This window comes from Lagopus muta, chromosome Z (assembly GCF_023343835.1).
Source record: "Lagopus muta isolate bLagMut1 chromosome Z, bLagMut1 primary, whole genome shotgun sequence".
Taxonomy (NCBI): Eukaryota; Metazoa; Chordata; class Aves; order Galliformes; family Phasianidae; genus Lagopus; species Lagopus muta.
The window spans coordinates 13,839,905-13,854,545 of record NC_064472.1 but is presented as its reverse complement, the minus strand read 5'-3'; the positions used below and the strand labels follow the sequence as shown (position 1 = coordinate 13,854,545).

The 14,641-nt window shown below is 41.6% G+C and overlaps 2 protein-coding genes across 5 annotated transcripts in view; one reads left to right on the top strand and one right to left on the bottom strand.

Annotated features, from left to right (window-relative positions):
* GHR (growth hormone receptor) overlaps window positions 1-14,641 on the bottom strand; it is a 996,322-nt gene that overhangs the window by 676,756 nt on the left and 304,925 nt on the right. The gene's annotated exons all lie outside the window — the stretch shown is intronic.
* Window positions 207-14,641, top strand: part of TTC33 (tetratricopeptide repeat domain 33) — a 41,285-nt gene continuing 26,850 nt past the window's right edge. The window contains exons 1-2 of one of the 4 annotated variants that reach the window (XM_048930922.1): window positions 207-434; window positions 775-1,003. In XM_048930922.1, coding sequence (XP_048786879.1) covers window positions 783-1,003 — 221 coding nt within the window. In that variant the 5' untranslated portion in view covers window positions 207-434; window positions 775-782. The other 3 variants (XM_048930920.1, XM_048930923.1, XM_048930919.1) reach the window with 3 other exon arrangements.

Below are 14,641 nucleotides of genomic sequence, written 5' to 3'. Positions count from 1 at the left end.
CTTCAAGTAAAAACAAAGCACTTAACCATCGCGTTTGGAGGCGTGTGCTGTCTCGTGCTGCTCTGTACTGTCACGGTAAAGAGGCTGCCGCCTCGGCAGCTGGGAGGGGACGGGACGGTAACCGAGCGTTGCCGGAAGAGGCAGCGCCATAGCAGCTGCGACACACCGCCCGCGTTCGGCCCGGCGCCGGGTGCGGCGTTGCGGTCTGCCGTGAGCCCACGAGCGCTACTCCGAGCGCTCCGTACCGCCCCGCAGCTGAACGAACGGACGGCCGCGGTGCCGTCACTCGGGCCGCTCGGCGCCTGGGCGCACGGAACCCGCCGCCACGGCTCCGCCCCTCCCCGCGGTCGGGCGCGCTCTCGTCGTTCCCCGTCGCCCTCCGCCCGCGGCCGAGCCGCTGCCGCTCCGCCCTTCCGCTTCCCGGCGGGTCAGAGGTGCATTGGGCTGGGAGGCGGCGCGGGCCGCAGGTAGCGGGCTGTGGCTGCGGGGCGGGCCTGGCGGGCAGCGCTCTTGGCGGTGTCCGGGCTGTGCGGCTCCTCGGGGAGCTCGGCGTAGCGGCTGGGCCTGGCGCGTGCCTCGCTTGGTGCTGTTGCCTGGCCTTGGTGCGGAGCGCCTCGCTGGCGACCGACGTGAAGCTGCTGGGCAGGATCTGTATGGATGAAGGGTGCTCTGCTTCGTGTTATTGCTCTCAGGGTCGAGATGAGCCTGCTGCGTTTGTTTCTCTGCAAGCCTTAAACCTAGCGCACCTAATCGCTGAAATCTGTTTTTCTCTAGTTCTCCCGATGGCATCTTTTGGCTGGAAGAGAAAGATCGGCGAGAAGGTCTCCAGAGCCACTTCCCAGCAGTTTGAAGCAGAGGCTGCGGATGAGAAGGGTCCGGGTGGTGATGAAGATGAGGACTGGGTGCACGCCACGAAGAGAAGGAAGGAAGTTCTCCTCGAAGACTGCATAAAGAAGAGCAAACAGCTGAAAGACGAGGGGGCAAGTTTGGCTGAAAATAGGAGGTACTGATGTTATCCTAGTCTTTCTTTGACTCAGTAAGTGCTGGGTCTTATTTTAATCCTTTTTCTAAACACTGAGTATTAGTTGCTGCATTCATGCTTCTCATGTTTGAAAAATAGATCGGTTGCTTGTTTTTAAATTTTGCGTCTGTGGTCTGATGTTGAGTAGGTTTATTTCTGTTTGTTGGTGTTGATGTTGGCTGCTGCAAAGTCTGCATTCGAGTCTCATATCGGTGTGTTTGCTTAACACGAGATGATGGGGAGAGATGACTGATTGCATCTAAAATTTCAGAGGGCAAATGGAATATTGTGAGGTAAGTCGTACTGTAGATAATGCTTCAGCTGCTCAGGGAGCTCTCCTGTCTTGTAAATGTCTTGTAACCTCACTTTAATGTTACAAAGAGTAAGCACATTTATACGTACACAGTGACTAAGGAAATAGGGAAATAGTGCACAGCAATTAATGTGCTGTTATTTATCTAATTCTTGTGGCAGATCAGGTTCAAGTAGACACTGTGTGTCTTTCCTGATAGTAGTACTCAATAAGGATTCAAGCAGGATGTTTTTGAAAAAAAAATCCTCCCCTATGAAGACAGGCTGAGGGAGCTGGGCTTGTTCAGCCTGGAGAAAAGAAGGCTGCGGGGTGACCTAATTGCAGCCTTTCAGTACCTAAAGGGAGCCTACAAACAGGAGGGGAATCAACTCTTTGGAAGGGTAGATAACTGCAGGACAAGAGGAAATGGTTTTAATTTGAGGAGATTTAGGTTGGAGATTTACAGAGAGAGTGCTGGTGAGGTGCTGGCACAGGCTGCCCAGAGAGGTTGTGGATGCTCCGTCCCTGGAGGTGTTCAAGGCCAGATTGGATGGGGGCTGGGACAACCTCGTCTAGCATTAAATGTGGAGGTTGGTGGCCCTGCGTGTGGCAGGGGTGTTGGAGCTTCATGATCCTTGAAGTCCCTTCCAACCTGACCATTCTGTGATTCTGTGTGAAAGAGTATTTCATAAATTGTTCCTGATACACTTCAAGCAGGAAGTAACTTTGGAGTGGAGGATGAACAGAAGCAGAATGAGACACTATAAATTGTGTTTCAAAACCAAAACATAGTTTGGTTAGACCTTGTCTAGAGGAGAGAAAAACACAGTTTAATAATAGTTCCCTTAAAAACATCAGAATACTTGATACCTGAGTTCTGGCTGTAGTTGCATGGACATCTGTGTTTATTCATTGCTGCAGATCAACAATGATCTGGAATTACTTCCTAACAGAAGTAATTTCACAAGAAGTCAGTATATATTTGTCTTCTGTTAAGCTATACCTGTCAGTCTGAAAAAGGATGGCTGAGGCATTCAGAGAGAACAGCTTAGGAACAGGTAATTCTTGGTGCTGCTAATTATTCTGAGGGGTTGAGTTTTGTCCTGAAACTTTCATTTTAACATTCATTAGAGAACAGTACATGAACTCAGTCCATTCATGACTAGCAGTGTGGTTTAACTTGTGAATTTAGTGAGACCTGTATCTTGAAAGAGAGTTTACAGCAACCACCAATACAAGCTGAGTGGTCTATAAGAAGCATGGAAAACAAGTAATAAGAAATTAAAATGTTGTTTTCAGAAGATTTTTCACTATCTTTTGTGCTAACGCTTATGTCTGAGGCTCAGCAGAAGTTCTGTACTTAACACTGTAATCTTTATACTTGAGGGGGCATTACTATCATCAGCAACTTTCTCGTGTTCTGTAGAGTTTAGGCAATTACAGCAGTATGGTATTGTTGGTGTACGTAACTTTCAAGCAGACCTCTTTTTAAAAAAAGGTTCACACAGGTTTAAAGCTAAGCTCTCAGTGGGAAGCTTTTACTGCTTAAAAAAGTGGAATAGTTGACATACCATTACAAGGAAGCAGTTTGTGAAGTTATATTTATTCTGTGTGGTGGAAAGTGACTCTGTTAGACGCACATGGTATATTTTTTTCTTACTAAACATTTTGTACAACATAAAGAGACTTGTGTAAAAATAAAAAACGAAACGCAAATGGTTTTCTGAAATAGTGTAGTAGCAGTTAAACATTTGAGTTGGGTGGTGCAGCATTCAGGTAAAGGAGTGGTATTGATTCAGTTGTAGATAATCAAAAGACTGAAAGCTAATGGGAAACCAAGATGGTGTCTTAGCTGATGTTGCTTGTGAGATGAAGAGATGGAGGGGATCCTGAGGGGAAACATATTTGATAACGAAGCAGAGACTAAATTTAAAAAAGAGTGGAAAGTAATATGTTCATTTCTTATTGAAAAGAAACTACAGTGCACAGTAAAATTAGTATATTAACAGTATGAAGCTGCAACAGGGCAGGTTCTGGTTGGATATGAGGAGAAGGTTCTTCACCACTTACGTGGTCAGACACTGGAACAGCCTCCACAGGGAGGTGGTTATGTCACCAAGCTTGCCAAAGTTTAAAAGTGCCTGGACAGAGCTCTCAGATTTGGTCTGATTTTTGGGTGGTCCTTTGTGGAGCCAGAAGTTGAACTCACTGATCCTTACGGGTTCCTTCCTACTCAAGTTACTCTGTTATTCTAATGTGATAGAGTTTTACAAGTAGATCGGTATTGCTTGTATGGAATAGTGCTCACTGCTTTTAAGCCTGGGTAGGCCAGGTAGCTAGCTTCTGGTAAAGGATAACCACAGTAGTGATGGTATTACTTCCCCAGCATATTTCAGTCTGAGATCAAACTGACTTGTGCTTGCAAAGTGAGTCTTCTCTGGGGGCAAGGAGTAACATACAGCTAGAAAAAACTTGTACAGCCTGCTCTTTGCCTTTAGAAAACTCAGGAGTGGCACGGGTAAACGGTAGAAGGAAGCTGTCACCAGCTAAACATTTGAGCTTTTATGACAGCTGCCTGGAAAGCACTTGTCTACTATACCCACATGTGGATTAGACTTGTTAAAAGCCTGGGAAAGATACAGAAGATATGTTGTTGAGGAGAATGTATTTTTCTCCTGATCCATGTATTTTTGAGCCTTCTCAAAAATGTGTCTGTTCAGGAGCATGGTTGCAGGGGCTACCTGATCCTGTTGCTACCAGTAAAGTATGGCAGGGATAGCACTTGCATGAGGTGTGAACAGATGGATGATCCGCTCAGTATGTGTCAGAGCTCACGGAGAAGTTGAGATTAAGAAGCATCAGGGAGTGCAAGCTGGAGTAACTTCCAGTCATACCTGGGACAAAGCCACTGGAGTAATAACCCCCAAACAATGGTGAACCTCATGTCTTGTCACCATTTGGCAGTGGAATGGGACTTAAAAAATCAGGAGGAATGGAAACAGGTGGCAATCGCAGGCAAGCTGTTGCTGCCTACTTTGATTCTCTGGGTGCCACTATGTAATATGTTTGAGGTTCTGGAACTTGAGAGAGAGATGAGGAGAATGCTGTGGGAGGTCTACCCAAAAGGTTGGCTAGGGTGAGGTGGTTGTCTGCGTGGCTTTCCTTCTGCCAAGAAGGAAAGAAGGGTAATTATCCTAGGCAATACCCTTTATAGAGGAACAGAGAGCCCCCCTGTGTCAGCCAGAAGACATACTGAATTGTGCTGCCTCCCTGGGGCAGGGACATTCCTAGGAGGCTCCCTGTTCTGGTTCACCCCTCTGATTGATGTCCCTTACTCATATTTCAGGCTGGCAATGATGAAGTTGCTGAGAGAATCCTGCCAGCTATCAAGAGACTGAAGGGCATTGGAGATGTTATATGGTGGAGCAGGAGCAGAGACGGTATTTTCCTCTATGCCTTCATTGGCAACAGGGGATACTGAGAGGACCAGGAAAACCCATCTCATTAATATGTGGCTGAAAGACTAGCGTGGTTGCAGGAATTTTGCTCTTTCTTTCACCATGGGGCAGTTTACTCTGCACCTGGCCTGATCGCTGTGGATGGTTCTCCCCTGTCTCAAAGGAAGAAAGGGATCCTAGCCCAGGAGCTGACAGAGCTCGCTGCTGGGGCTTTTTAAACTAGATACGAAGGGGGGAGGGGGTTAAAACCAGGCTCATTAGAGATGACCCCGGGTTAACTATGAGGGCACTGGGAGTGAGGCAGGGGGCTCAGCTGACGTGCATCTACACCAGTGCATTCAGCATGGGCAAGAAACAGGAGGAGCTTGAAGCCATTGTTCAGTAGGCAAATCTGAAACATGGTGAGATTGCTAACATGACTGGAGTGATACAATGGATGACTATGAGCTCTTCAGAAGGAATAGGCAAGGAAGGAGGGGAGGTGGTGTGACTGTGATTAGAAGTTGGGGCTGGATATGATAGAGTTGAGTCTTTATGGATAAGGATCAGGGGGAGGGTCAACAAGGCAGACTTTCTGGTGGGGAGTCTGTTACAGACTGCCTAACAAGGATGAGGAGACAGATGAGCCTTTCTACAAACAGCTGGCAGAAGTTGTGCAATTTCCAGCCCTTGTTTTCAAGGGGAAATTCAACTTCCCTGATACATATTGGAAATACAATACAGCACAGAATAAGCAGTGTGGGAGGTTTTTTTCAGAATGTGGAATATGTGGAAGATAATTTCTTGTCACAGCTGTGAGAGTCTACCAGGGGAGGTGCCCTGCTAAACCTGCTGCTCAGAAATGGAAGGAGTGGTGGGAGATGTGAAGGTTGGGAGCTGTGTTGGGCAGTGTGACCACAAAATGGTTGAGTTCTTGATTTTTGGTGAAGGTTGGTGGGGGGCAGCAAAGCTGCTGCCTTGGACTTCGGGGGGAGAACATGGAACTGTTCCTTCAGGGTGCTGGTAGGGGGGGTCCCGTGGGAGTCAGTCCTGAAGGGGCCCGGGAAGGCTAGATGCTCCTCAAGAAGAAAGTCTTAAAGGGTCAGGAGCAGGCTTTACCTTGTGCCACAGGATGAGCTAGAGGGGAAGAAGACTGATGTAGATTAACAGGGAACTTTCCTGAGGGCCCAGGAGAAGCAGAGAGTCTACCTCCTGTAGAAGAAGGGATAGGCAGCTCAGAGAGACTACAAAGAAATGGCAAGGATAAGTAGGGAGAAAAGTAAGTAGGCAAAAGCTCCGCTTGGATTCAACCTGACCACTATAATAAAGGGGAACAATTTGATTATTATTATTTTTTAACAAATATACTAACAGTAAGAGGAGGGCAAAGAAGAATCTCCATCCTTTACTGGATGTGGCAGGGATGTGACCACTGAGGATAAGAAAGTGTGGATGAAGCAAAGGTGAAAATTTGCTCAATCAAACTGTGTTATTGTGCTCTTTGTATCTGTTGTAGTTTCCATGGAAATACAGAGTAGGCATTATACTTTCGAAGCAACTTACTTGAGGCCAAGACAATTGCTCTTCACTCAGTGCAGCCCAGACAAACCAAAAGGTTGGACACCCACAGTCTAATGCATCATAGAGGACAGTTCTAGAAGATTGGTAGATAGACAGTTAGGATCAGTAGACAGTGGTCTGTCAGAGCAGAAAGAAAATAAATAAGTGGAAGAAGTCCACGGTTGTCTGCTCCTTGCATTTTTGGGAAGAAGAGATTCAGAAGAAAACAGGCATATGTGCACAGACTTTTGAGGAACAGAATGCTCTGTGGTTGAGAAATGTGGAGACTATTTTAGAGAGATTATTCTTTTTTACATAAAACTTAGAATGCCTGCATATCGTCCGAACAGAGATACTACCATGGATGTGTCCCCGTGCACTGGAATATCTTTTTTTTTCTTTAAAAAAAAAGTTTTTGTTGGTTGTTGTATAGGTATGGGCATTTTTGAATACTTCACTACATGAAAGTATAAAAAATTGTGCTCTGCCTCAATATATTTAAAAAAAAAACAACAACAGTTTGCAAGTGCAATTTATGTTAACCACAAATCTCTGCATGTGGACCCAAGTTTGAGATTTGGGTGAGATTAAATAATGGAAGATTCAAAGTTAAGAGCTCAGGTGAGACTAAATAATGGAATGAAAAGTGCTGTAAAGTAGGCTGCTTTGAAGCTGACAGTAAGGAGAGGAGTACTAATGTCATGCTAGTATCTTTCATATAGTTAAGCTGCATATCCGTTTAGATAACTTTGCAATCTTTCTCCTTTTTTAAAAAAATAAACATGTTTTTAGTGGTCCAGTAGGTGGAGATAGAGTTCTTCTCATTAAACCCGAAGGACTGCAGAAAATGCTTATCTGAATTATTTTTTATTTTTTACAAATAGACACTACTGGGTTTATGTTCTTGTTGATTTGCATTTAATGTTTCAATAATTTCTGAAAACTAAAGGTTAATTCTGTTCTCTTATTTCTACTGCTGTTTCCCTATTAAATTAAAAGTCTCCGCTTCTAAAGCTGGAAGATAATGCTTTCAGCTGGAAAACAGTATTCTGGCTGAGCTTATGGAGAATTTCCAATATTAAAATAAATAATTGATGTTTCTTTGTCAGTTGCTAATGTAAATGAGACCAACCAATACTATCTTTGGTTTAGCTTTTGCAATACCAGATTAAACAAGGCCTTTTCAAAGTGCCACTAACAGACGAGTTAATAAGTTACTTTCCATGAAATGCTTTACTCTTCTAGGAGAATTACTCCATAAGAATTTCTCAGTGAAATTTTCTAACCCATTGCTTTATTTTAAAGAATATTTTAAGATGTGCTAATTAATCCATATTTTAGCAGACTTTTTTTTCCTTCCCCCCCCCCAGCATTAATTTATTAATTTCTTGCATGTAGTCTGTAGTCCCTTAGAGATATATATATATTCTGTGAGTTCTTTTCTCACTAGATAGCCGTAATGAGTCAGCATAAGATGACAGTCCTTTTAAAATCATGTTTAGTGTCATTGTCAGTTAGTTGTGTTATAAAAAGCTCAATTTATCAAAAGTTGCGTCAATTTAAAGAATCAAAACCACCTCCCCAAAAATGAAATGCCAACATTTTAAAAGCAAACAAAAACCGCCTTTCTGTTGCAATGTTATAATGCTTACATTTGTTCAAATTAACCATTGTATTTCAGGTTTAGTTTATAGAGCCACAGAGGGGCAGAGTTGTCACCCTCTAGATCAGGTTGTATAGGGCCCTATCAAGCCTGGCCTTGAACACCTCCTGGGATGGGGCCCCCACAGCTTCTCTGAGCAGGCTGTACCAGTGCCTTACTGCCCTCCGAGTGAAGAATTTGTTCTGAATGTTTAATCTGCAGCTGCACTCTTCTAATTTAAAGCCTGTACTCCCTTGTGGAATCACTACACTGCCTGATAAAAAGTCCCTCCCTGTCTTTTCTGTAGGTACCCTTTAGGTACTGCTTAATAGTTGTAGTGAAGCCTCCCTGGTGCCTTCTCCAGGCTGAACAAACCTAGGTGCCTCAACCTGTCTTCACAGGAAAAGTTGTCCACCTGCCTGTCCTGGACGTGCCCCAACAGGATCATGGTGCTCCTTGTGCTCAGGCCCCCAGAGGGAGCATTACTGCAAGTGGAATCTCATGGGAGCGAAGTTGAGGAGAAGAATCACTTCCCTCGTCCTTCTGATCACCTTTTTTTTTATTACAGCCCAAGATATAATTCACTGTCTGGGCTGCAAGTATATGTTGTTGGCTCTTGTTGAATTTTTCATTTACCACAACTGCCCAGAACTTCTTTATCTGCTCATTGCCCATCCTGTGTGCATGTTTGGGAGTGCCAGGTGGATCCAGTTGCACAGCTTTACATGCGGCCTTGTTGAACTTCATGAAGTCTGCAGAGGTCTACCTCTCATGTCTTTCAAGCTACCCTGGCTGGCATCCCCTCCAGATGTGTCAGCTGTATCCCTTAGCTTAGTGTCATCCACGAGCGTGCTGAAGGTGCATGATCAGCGCATCTGTTTCAGTCACAAACGCAGACTCACACATATAATATTCTGCTCATTTTTTTTCTGTCGGCCACTAGTTGGTGCCCTGTAACAATCCAAGAAATCTTTCCATGAGAGACTGAATCTTGCTCTTTTGAAGCCATTTCAAACTGATGATTTTTTTGAATCCTCCCATTCTTAGTGTGCACTGGATATATTTTCATGTTGATCTCTGGAACTTTAATGACTTCTGCAGCTAAATGGCAGGTCTTAGAAAACATTATCTTTGACCTGCCAGCTGTTAATAAATAGCTAATGTTTTATACCATGGCTCAGTCTTTTTGTCTCTTTAGCAAAAAAAAGAGCCGTTTAAGACATAGTAGGGTTCATGGATGTAGACTTTTTTTTAAACAACATTCTTCGGGGAATTTTGGGGGGATGTTGGCAATGAATAATGGTCTGTAGTCAACTAGTTTTGCCATCCTATTTTACTGTTAAAAATAGAAGACACCTATTAAGTATGTTAAATAGCATGAACTTACTGGAGGGTGTTCTGCTACCTAGGTTTCTTTGTTGGAATTTGTATTTGTATGCAGGCTTTAATACAACCATTCATTTTTCTGGCAATTAGCTTCTGTGATGATGATGATAAACTTACCTCAATGAATCTGGATGTTGACAGAGGTGTTTTTAATTGACTGAAGTTGTTTGACGATTGAACTGTTCTGATTGTTAAAATATCAACTTTCCCTGGCATTACTGATGCAACTGGTTTTCCTGGGTGTTTCATTTGAAATGTTGCAAGTTTTCTGCGCCTAGAGCACCTCCTGCACTGGCCTTGATGCCTGCAGAGCTGCTTCTCTCCCTCGTTTTCTCACTCCTCTCTCCCAGCTGCTGTTGCACAGCAGTTTTTCCCTTCCTTCAATCTGCTCGCCAAGAGCACATCCAGTGTGGCTTATGGCTCAGCTCTGGCAGCAGTGGGTCCCCTTTGAAACAATGAAGCTAGCTCTGCTCTGACAAGGGACAAGGGCTCTGCTTACAGAGACCACCCTTGCAGTCTCCCACCAACAAAAAGTGCCTAAGTTTTGTGGTTGTTTATTGAAACTGGGAAGTTGGAATTCTGAATACTGAGCAAAACTTGAAAGAGAAAACACTGAAACAGGGTGAATATATTTATAATTCTGAAGTGAATTCATTCATGTTTTGAGTTTGTAGATGGTACCTTTCATTAAGTAAATGAAGAAGATCTGTAGAGAAGGTAAAGCATTTGCCACTCTGACTTAATTATGTTCATCTAATCATTGAAATCAATCTAATATTTAAAACTATTGAGCTATAAGGACTATAAAGGTATAGGAATAGGTGGGAATAGGTGAACGGTTGGACTGGATGATCTTTTAGGTCTTTTCCAACCTTGGTGATTCTATGATTCTATGATTTCTACCAGTAACCAGTGTAGATAAAAATACATGCAATATTAATCTTTTATTGAATCTTCAGTAATTTATTTTTCTTCTTATGTTGTGCTGGGATAAAAATGGAAGGAGATAGTTCAGACGTTTCTTGCTGCTGTTCTCTCAACAGGCAGTATTATGTGTGCAAAATTACACTGCCAAAAAAGTAATGAATCTGAATCTGTAGCTTTTTGTGAAGTTGCTCATCCTTAGAAATATACTGCATTTTAGGTTACTTCAATTCTCTTGTGGGAATGGGAGCACAATTTAAGCTTGCTTCTTCTCCCTTCTTTACAAAACATTTTGGCCTCATGAGTTTTAGGCTCACCACTTCTGGTAACTGAGGTTTTGGTAGTGAGAGTCCCCATTCTGCTTGACACTTTCATTTTAAATTTATATGTTTGTGTAAATTTGCAGGCCATCGTGAAATTTTAAAGTTCTGATGCATTCCTTTGGTTTTGATTGGCAGTAGTCCCAGCTCACATACAATTATGTTTGTCCATGTTATGTCCTTCGACGTGTACTGTTGCAAAGTAATATTTCACTTATTTCAGGTAATTGGCATTTTTTACTTGCTGTTATCTGTAGAGAGATGTTATAGTCATTTTATATCAGTACTGTATAATCTTTTCATTTATACTGGGAGAGTTAAAGGGTACCTGCCTACTTAATTTACAGATACTTTCATGAATCACACATTATAATTGCCCTCTATAAATCTCAAAATGCTGTGGAGAATTACACATTTCACCTACCTTAATCCATTTGTGTCTGCTTTTTTACGTAGCTTCAGTAGTTGTTACCCTGTAATACTGATATCAACAAACGTAATGAGTCCAGAAGAAACAAAAGAAAATAAGGGGAACTACATTATTTGGTATAAATCATACCAAAGTAATGAGGGCGTATCATCTAGATGAAGTGCATCTACCCAGTACAGAATGAGTACAGACTAAAGGCTGTTGCTTTTTGTGTATCTGCACTGTATAATCATAGAATCATTAAGGATGGAAAAGACCTCTAAGATCATCTGGTCCAGCCATCAACCCATCACCATGCCCACTAACCATATCACTCAGTGCCATGTCTACAATTTTCTAGAATACCACCAGGCACAGTGACTTCCCCACCTCCCTGGGCAGCCTGTGCCAGTGCCTGACCACTCCTTCTTAGAAGAAATATTTCCTAATATTCAATATGAATCGCCCCTGATGCAACTTAAGACCATTTCCTCTTGTGCTGTCACTGGTTACCTGTGAGACGAGACTGACCCCTCTCCTCTCCATCGCTACAATTCCTTTCAGATCACTGTAGAGAGTGATAAGGTCTCTCCTGAGCCTCCTGCAATCTAAACAATCTCGGTTCCCTCAGCTGCTTCCTGTTAAAACTTGTGCTCCAGATCCTTCACCAGCTTCATTGCCCTTTGGATTCATCCACCGCCTTTCTTGTAGTGAGGCTGATATCTCATCCTCAACCACACTGATTTGGTAATTGGTCATTTAGAAGAAAGGTAGGGAAATGCTTTTATTTTATTTACCTTGTTGGTTTTTTTTTTTTTCGTTTTTTGTTTGTTTGTTTTGTGTGTGTTCTTTTTTTTTGGTGAACAGCATTTGACTTTGTCCTAGCTCTGCTGATTAATTTGTAAGAGCCAGTAGGACCATAGTGTGAAGAGTGGAAGATAGAGCTGTCTGTTGTTTTTAGAGAAGTATTTGAAAGGTTAGGAGAATTAAATGCCTATTGAACTAAGAAGTAAACAGATGGCATCAATCACTGTAGATCTACTGCTATGTTTCTAAAGGATAATCTGAACAAATAAATAACAATTAAGCCCAGAATACAACTATTACTTTAAATACAGCACAACAGTTTTTCTTCTACATTCTTCTTCCTGTTGCTTTCAGAGGAAGTGCTGTTGAAGCTGTTTTGAGGAACAGAAGCTTTGTAGTTAAGATTTCAGTCTAGCAGTAAAATATGTTGCTTCATTACCTAATATATTTAAAATATCTTAGAAGTATTATAACTATTTCAAGTTCTGATACTTGTGTTAATTTGCAGTTTTTGTTTAACAATACTAAAGTAGTTAATGGGATTTACCTTAGCAGTGCAATTCCTTCTACTATAAAACTTACAAGGTTACTGTGGCCTGTTATTACTGAAATAATTATGAAATAGCAGGTGTTGTATTGCATTGTATTCCTGTTCTTAATTGGAATTTCCACGTGCCAACCTAATTTCTGCTCCTATTTATCATTGTTTATTTTGGCTTCCTGCGGAACTGTCACCCATGAAGTCACAGAATCATCCAGTCAGAAAAGACTTTCAGCATGATGAGGAGCAACCATCACCATGGCCTATTGAGTCCTGTCACTAGACCATGTCCCGTACTGCCATGTTCACACGTCTCTTAAATACCTCCTGGGAGGGGGACTCCACCAGTGATGTCATTTTGATTTTAATCATACAATATTAAATTACAAGGCTGGGATTTACTTAAATATTCCATGTTTGTAGATGGTTGCAAAACAGATTCTAGAAATTGCAGGTTGTTCCTTGAGATGTTTAAGCTAGAAATAGCTTATTTCTTTTTGAATCCTTAAGGTTAAATGTTTATCATTACAATAGCATATTTTTCTGTGGTAATATTTTCATTATTATATACCAGCAACGCAGTCACTGCTGTCTATCTGTTAATGTTTCTTCAGTTAATAAGGTACGTGGCAGACAGTAGGGTTTTGGGGTTTTCATGACAAAACTGGAACAGCAAAACCACCAGTTCTGGTGCCTAAGTTAATGGAGATCTTCTGCTGTTTACGTTCTCATTTTCAAAGTGGAACTATGGATTTCTGAATGCTACAACATCTATTAAAATTAGCCTGAATTTGTCAAATAACATTAGTTCGTTGGGCTCATTGAAATATTTTTTGGGATCACACGAAGATAAACAAGTCTTTTTGATTAGCAGGAAGCCAGTGCCTAGGATGCTGTAGGATGCATAGTGGAGGAGTGGCCAGGAGAAGAGGGGTGAGAGTTTGGTTCTTGTCTACATTATGGAAGCTCTTTAGAGTCTTCAGTTGTGTTATTTTATTGCAGTTAAGAATTTTTTTCTGTTATGTGATAAAGTAAGCTCTATGTTTGATCCATATTTGAGGCCATAATTATGAAGTATCAGTACCAGGCCTGAGGAGATTCTGGAGGGAAGCCAGAAACAAAACTACGTAATTCCCAGTTTCTGGAATTATGCATGTAATGGACATTTTTAACATGGATTTTGTAGTGAGCAACTTGTTTGAGTTTCTGCTGAATATAAAGATTTTTTTTTTTTTTAAAGAAAAATATGTGCTTTGGTCTTACTTACTTCAGCAGATTGCTTGTCAGACGGCCATGTAATTCTGTATTCATCACGGACTGATATATTTCATGGTTCTAGAAAAAAAAAACAGCAAATGGGCATGCATACTTGTCAAAGGCTTCATTGAGGACAAAGCCCTGTGTAATTTTGCATACTGATAGTAGTAGTTAGCATTTAGTGGGGAGAGAATTGACTAGCTGTTGGATATGTTGTGCTTGTGTTGCAAATTAGCTTGCCTTCTTAACAGTATAGTATTTGAGTGAGTTTGATTGTGAAACAGTGATTTGCCAGATTTTCAAGAAGGGAATAAAATATGGTAAAGGAAGCAGGCTCCTCACACTTAAATATAAAATGTGAAAGACATTTTGTGACAGATTGTCAAGTGTAGACAATGATTACCTCCATTATTATCTAGTGCGCTCAGATTGTTGCAGTAACTTGTCATTAATTGTTAAAATAATTGCCATTTATTCCATTCCTGTGCCTCAGAACAATAAAATAATCATGTTAGTAATGATTTCTGATCATTTATGAAAGAGTGCTTTTTCATATTGTGTATGAGGAAATTGTGTTGTTCCTACATGAGTGAGGGTGTCTTTCAGAGATGATACCAGAATCTTGGTTATATGATTTTCACTTCTGTATATTATCTACAGGAATACTTATCTCGAATATTAGTTTTAATAGATTTTCTTTGTCAAAAGTAGTTTTAGTTGCCTAATACAGGAAATAAGAAGTGTCCATAGGTATGTGTGTGGATGAAGTACAACTTAAGAAATTGAGCTCGAACACATTGAAAACCTCATTTTGTAGTTGAATGTGGTGATGGATGGTAATTGTTTTTGGCATTTAGTGAAATGGTGTTTCACATTTGGTTTTCATTGGAAGTTCTTGAAGGATGCATCTCTTTGAAGTATTTGTGGAGTTATGTAATTTGGTGTGCAGGTCTGACTTTTTTCATATTTGGACCATGTGGCTTGATATCACGGGATCTAATGCAGGAATATGAGCTCTTGAGAACAGCTATGCATTAAAAACACG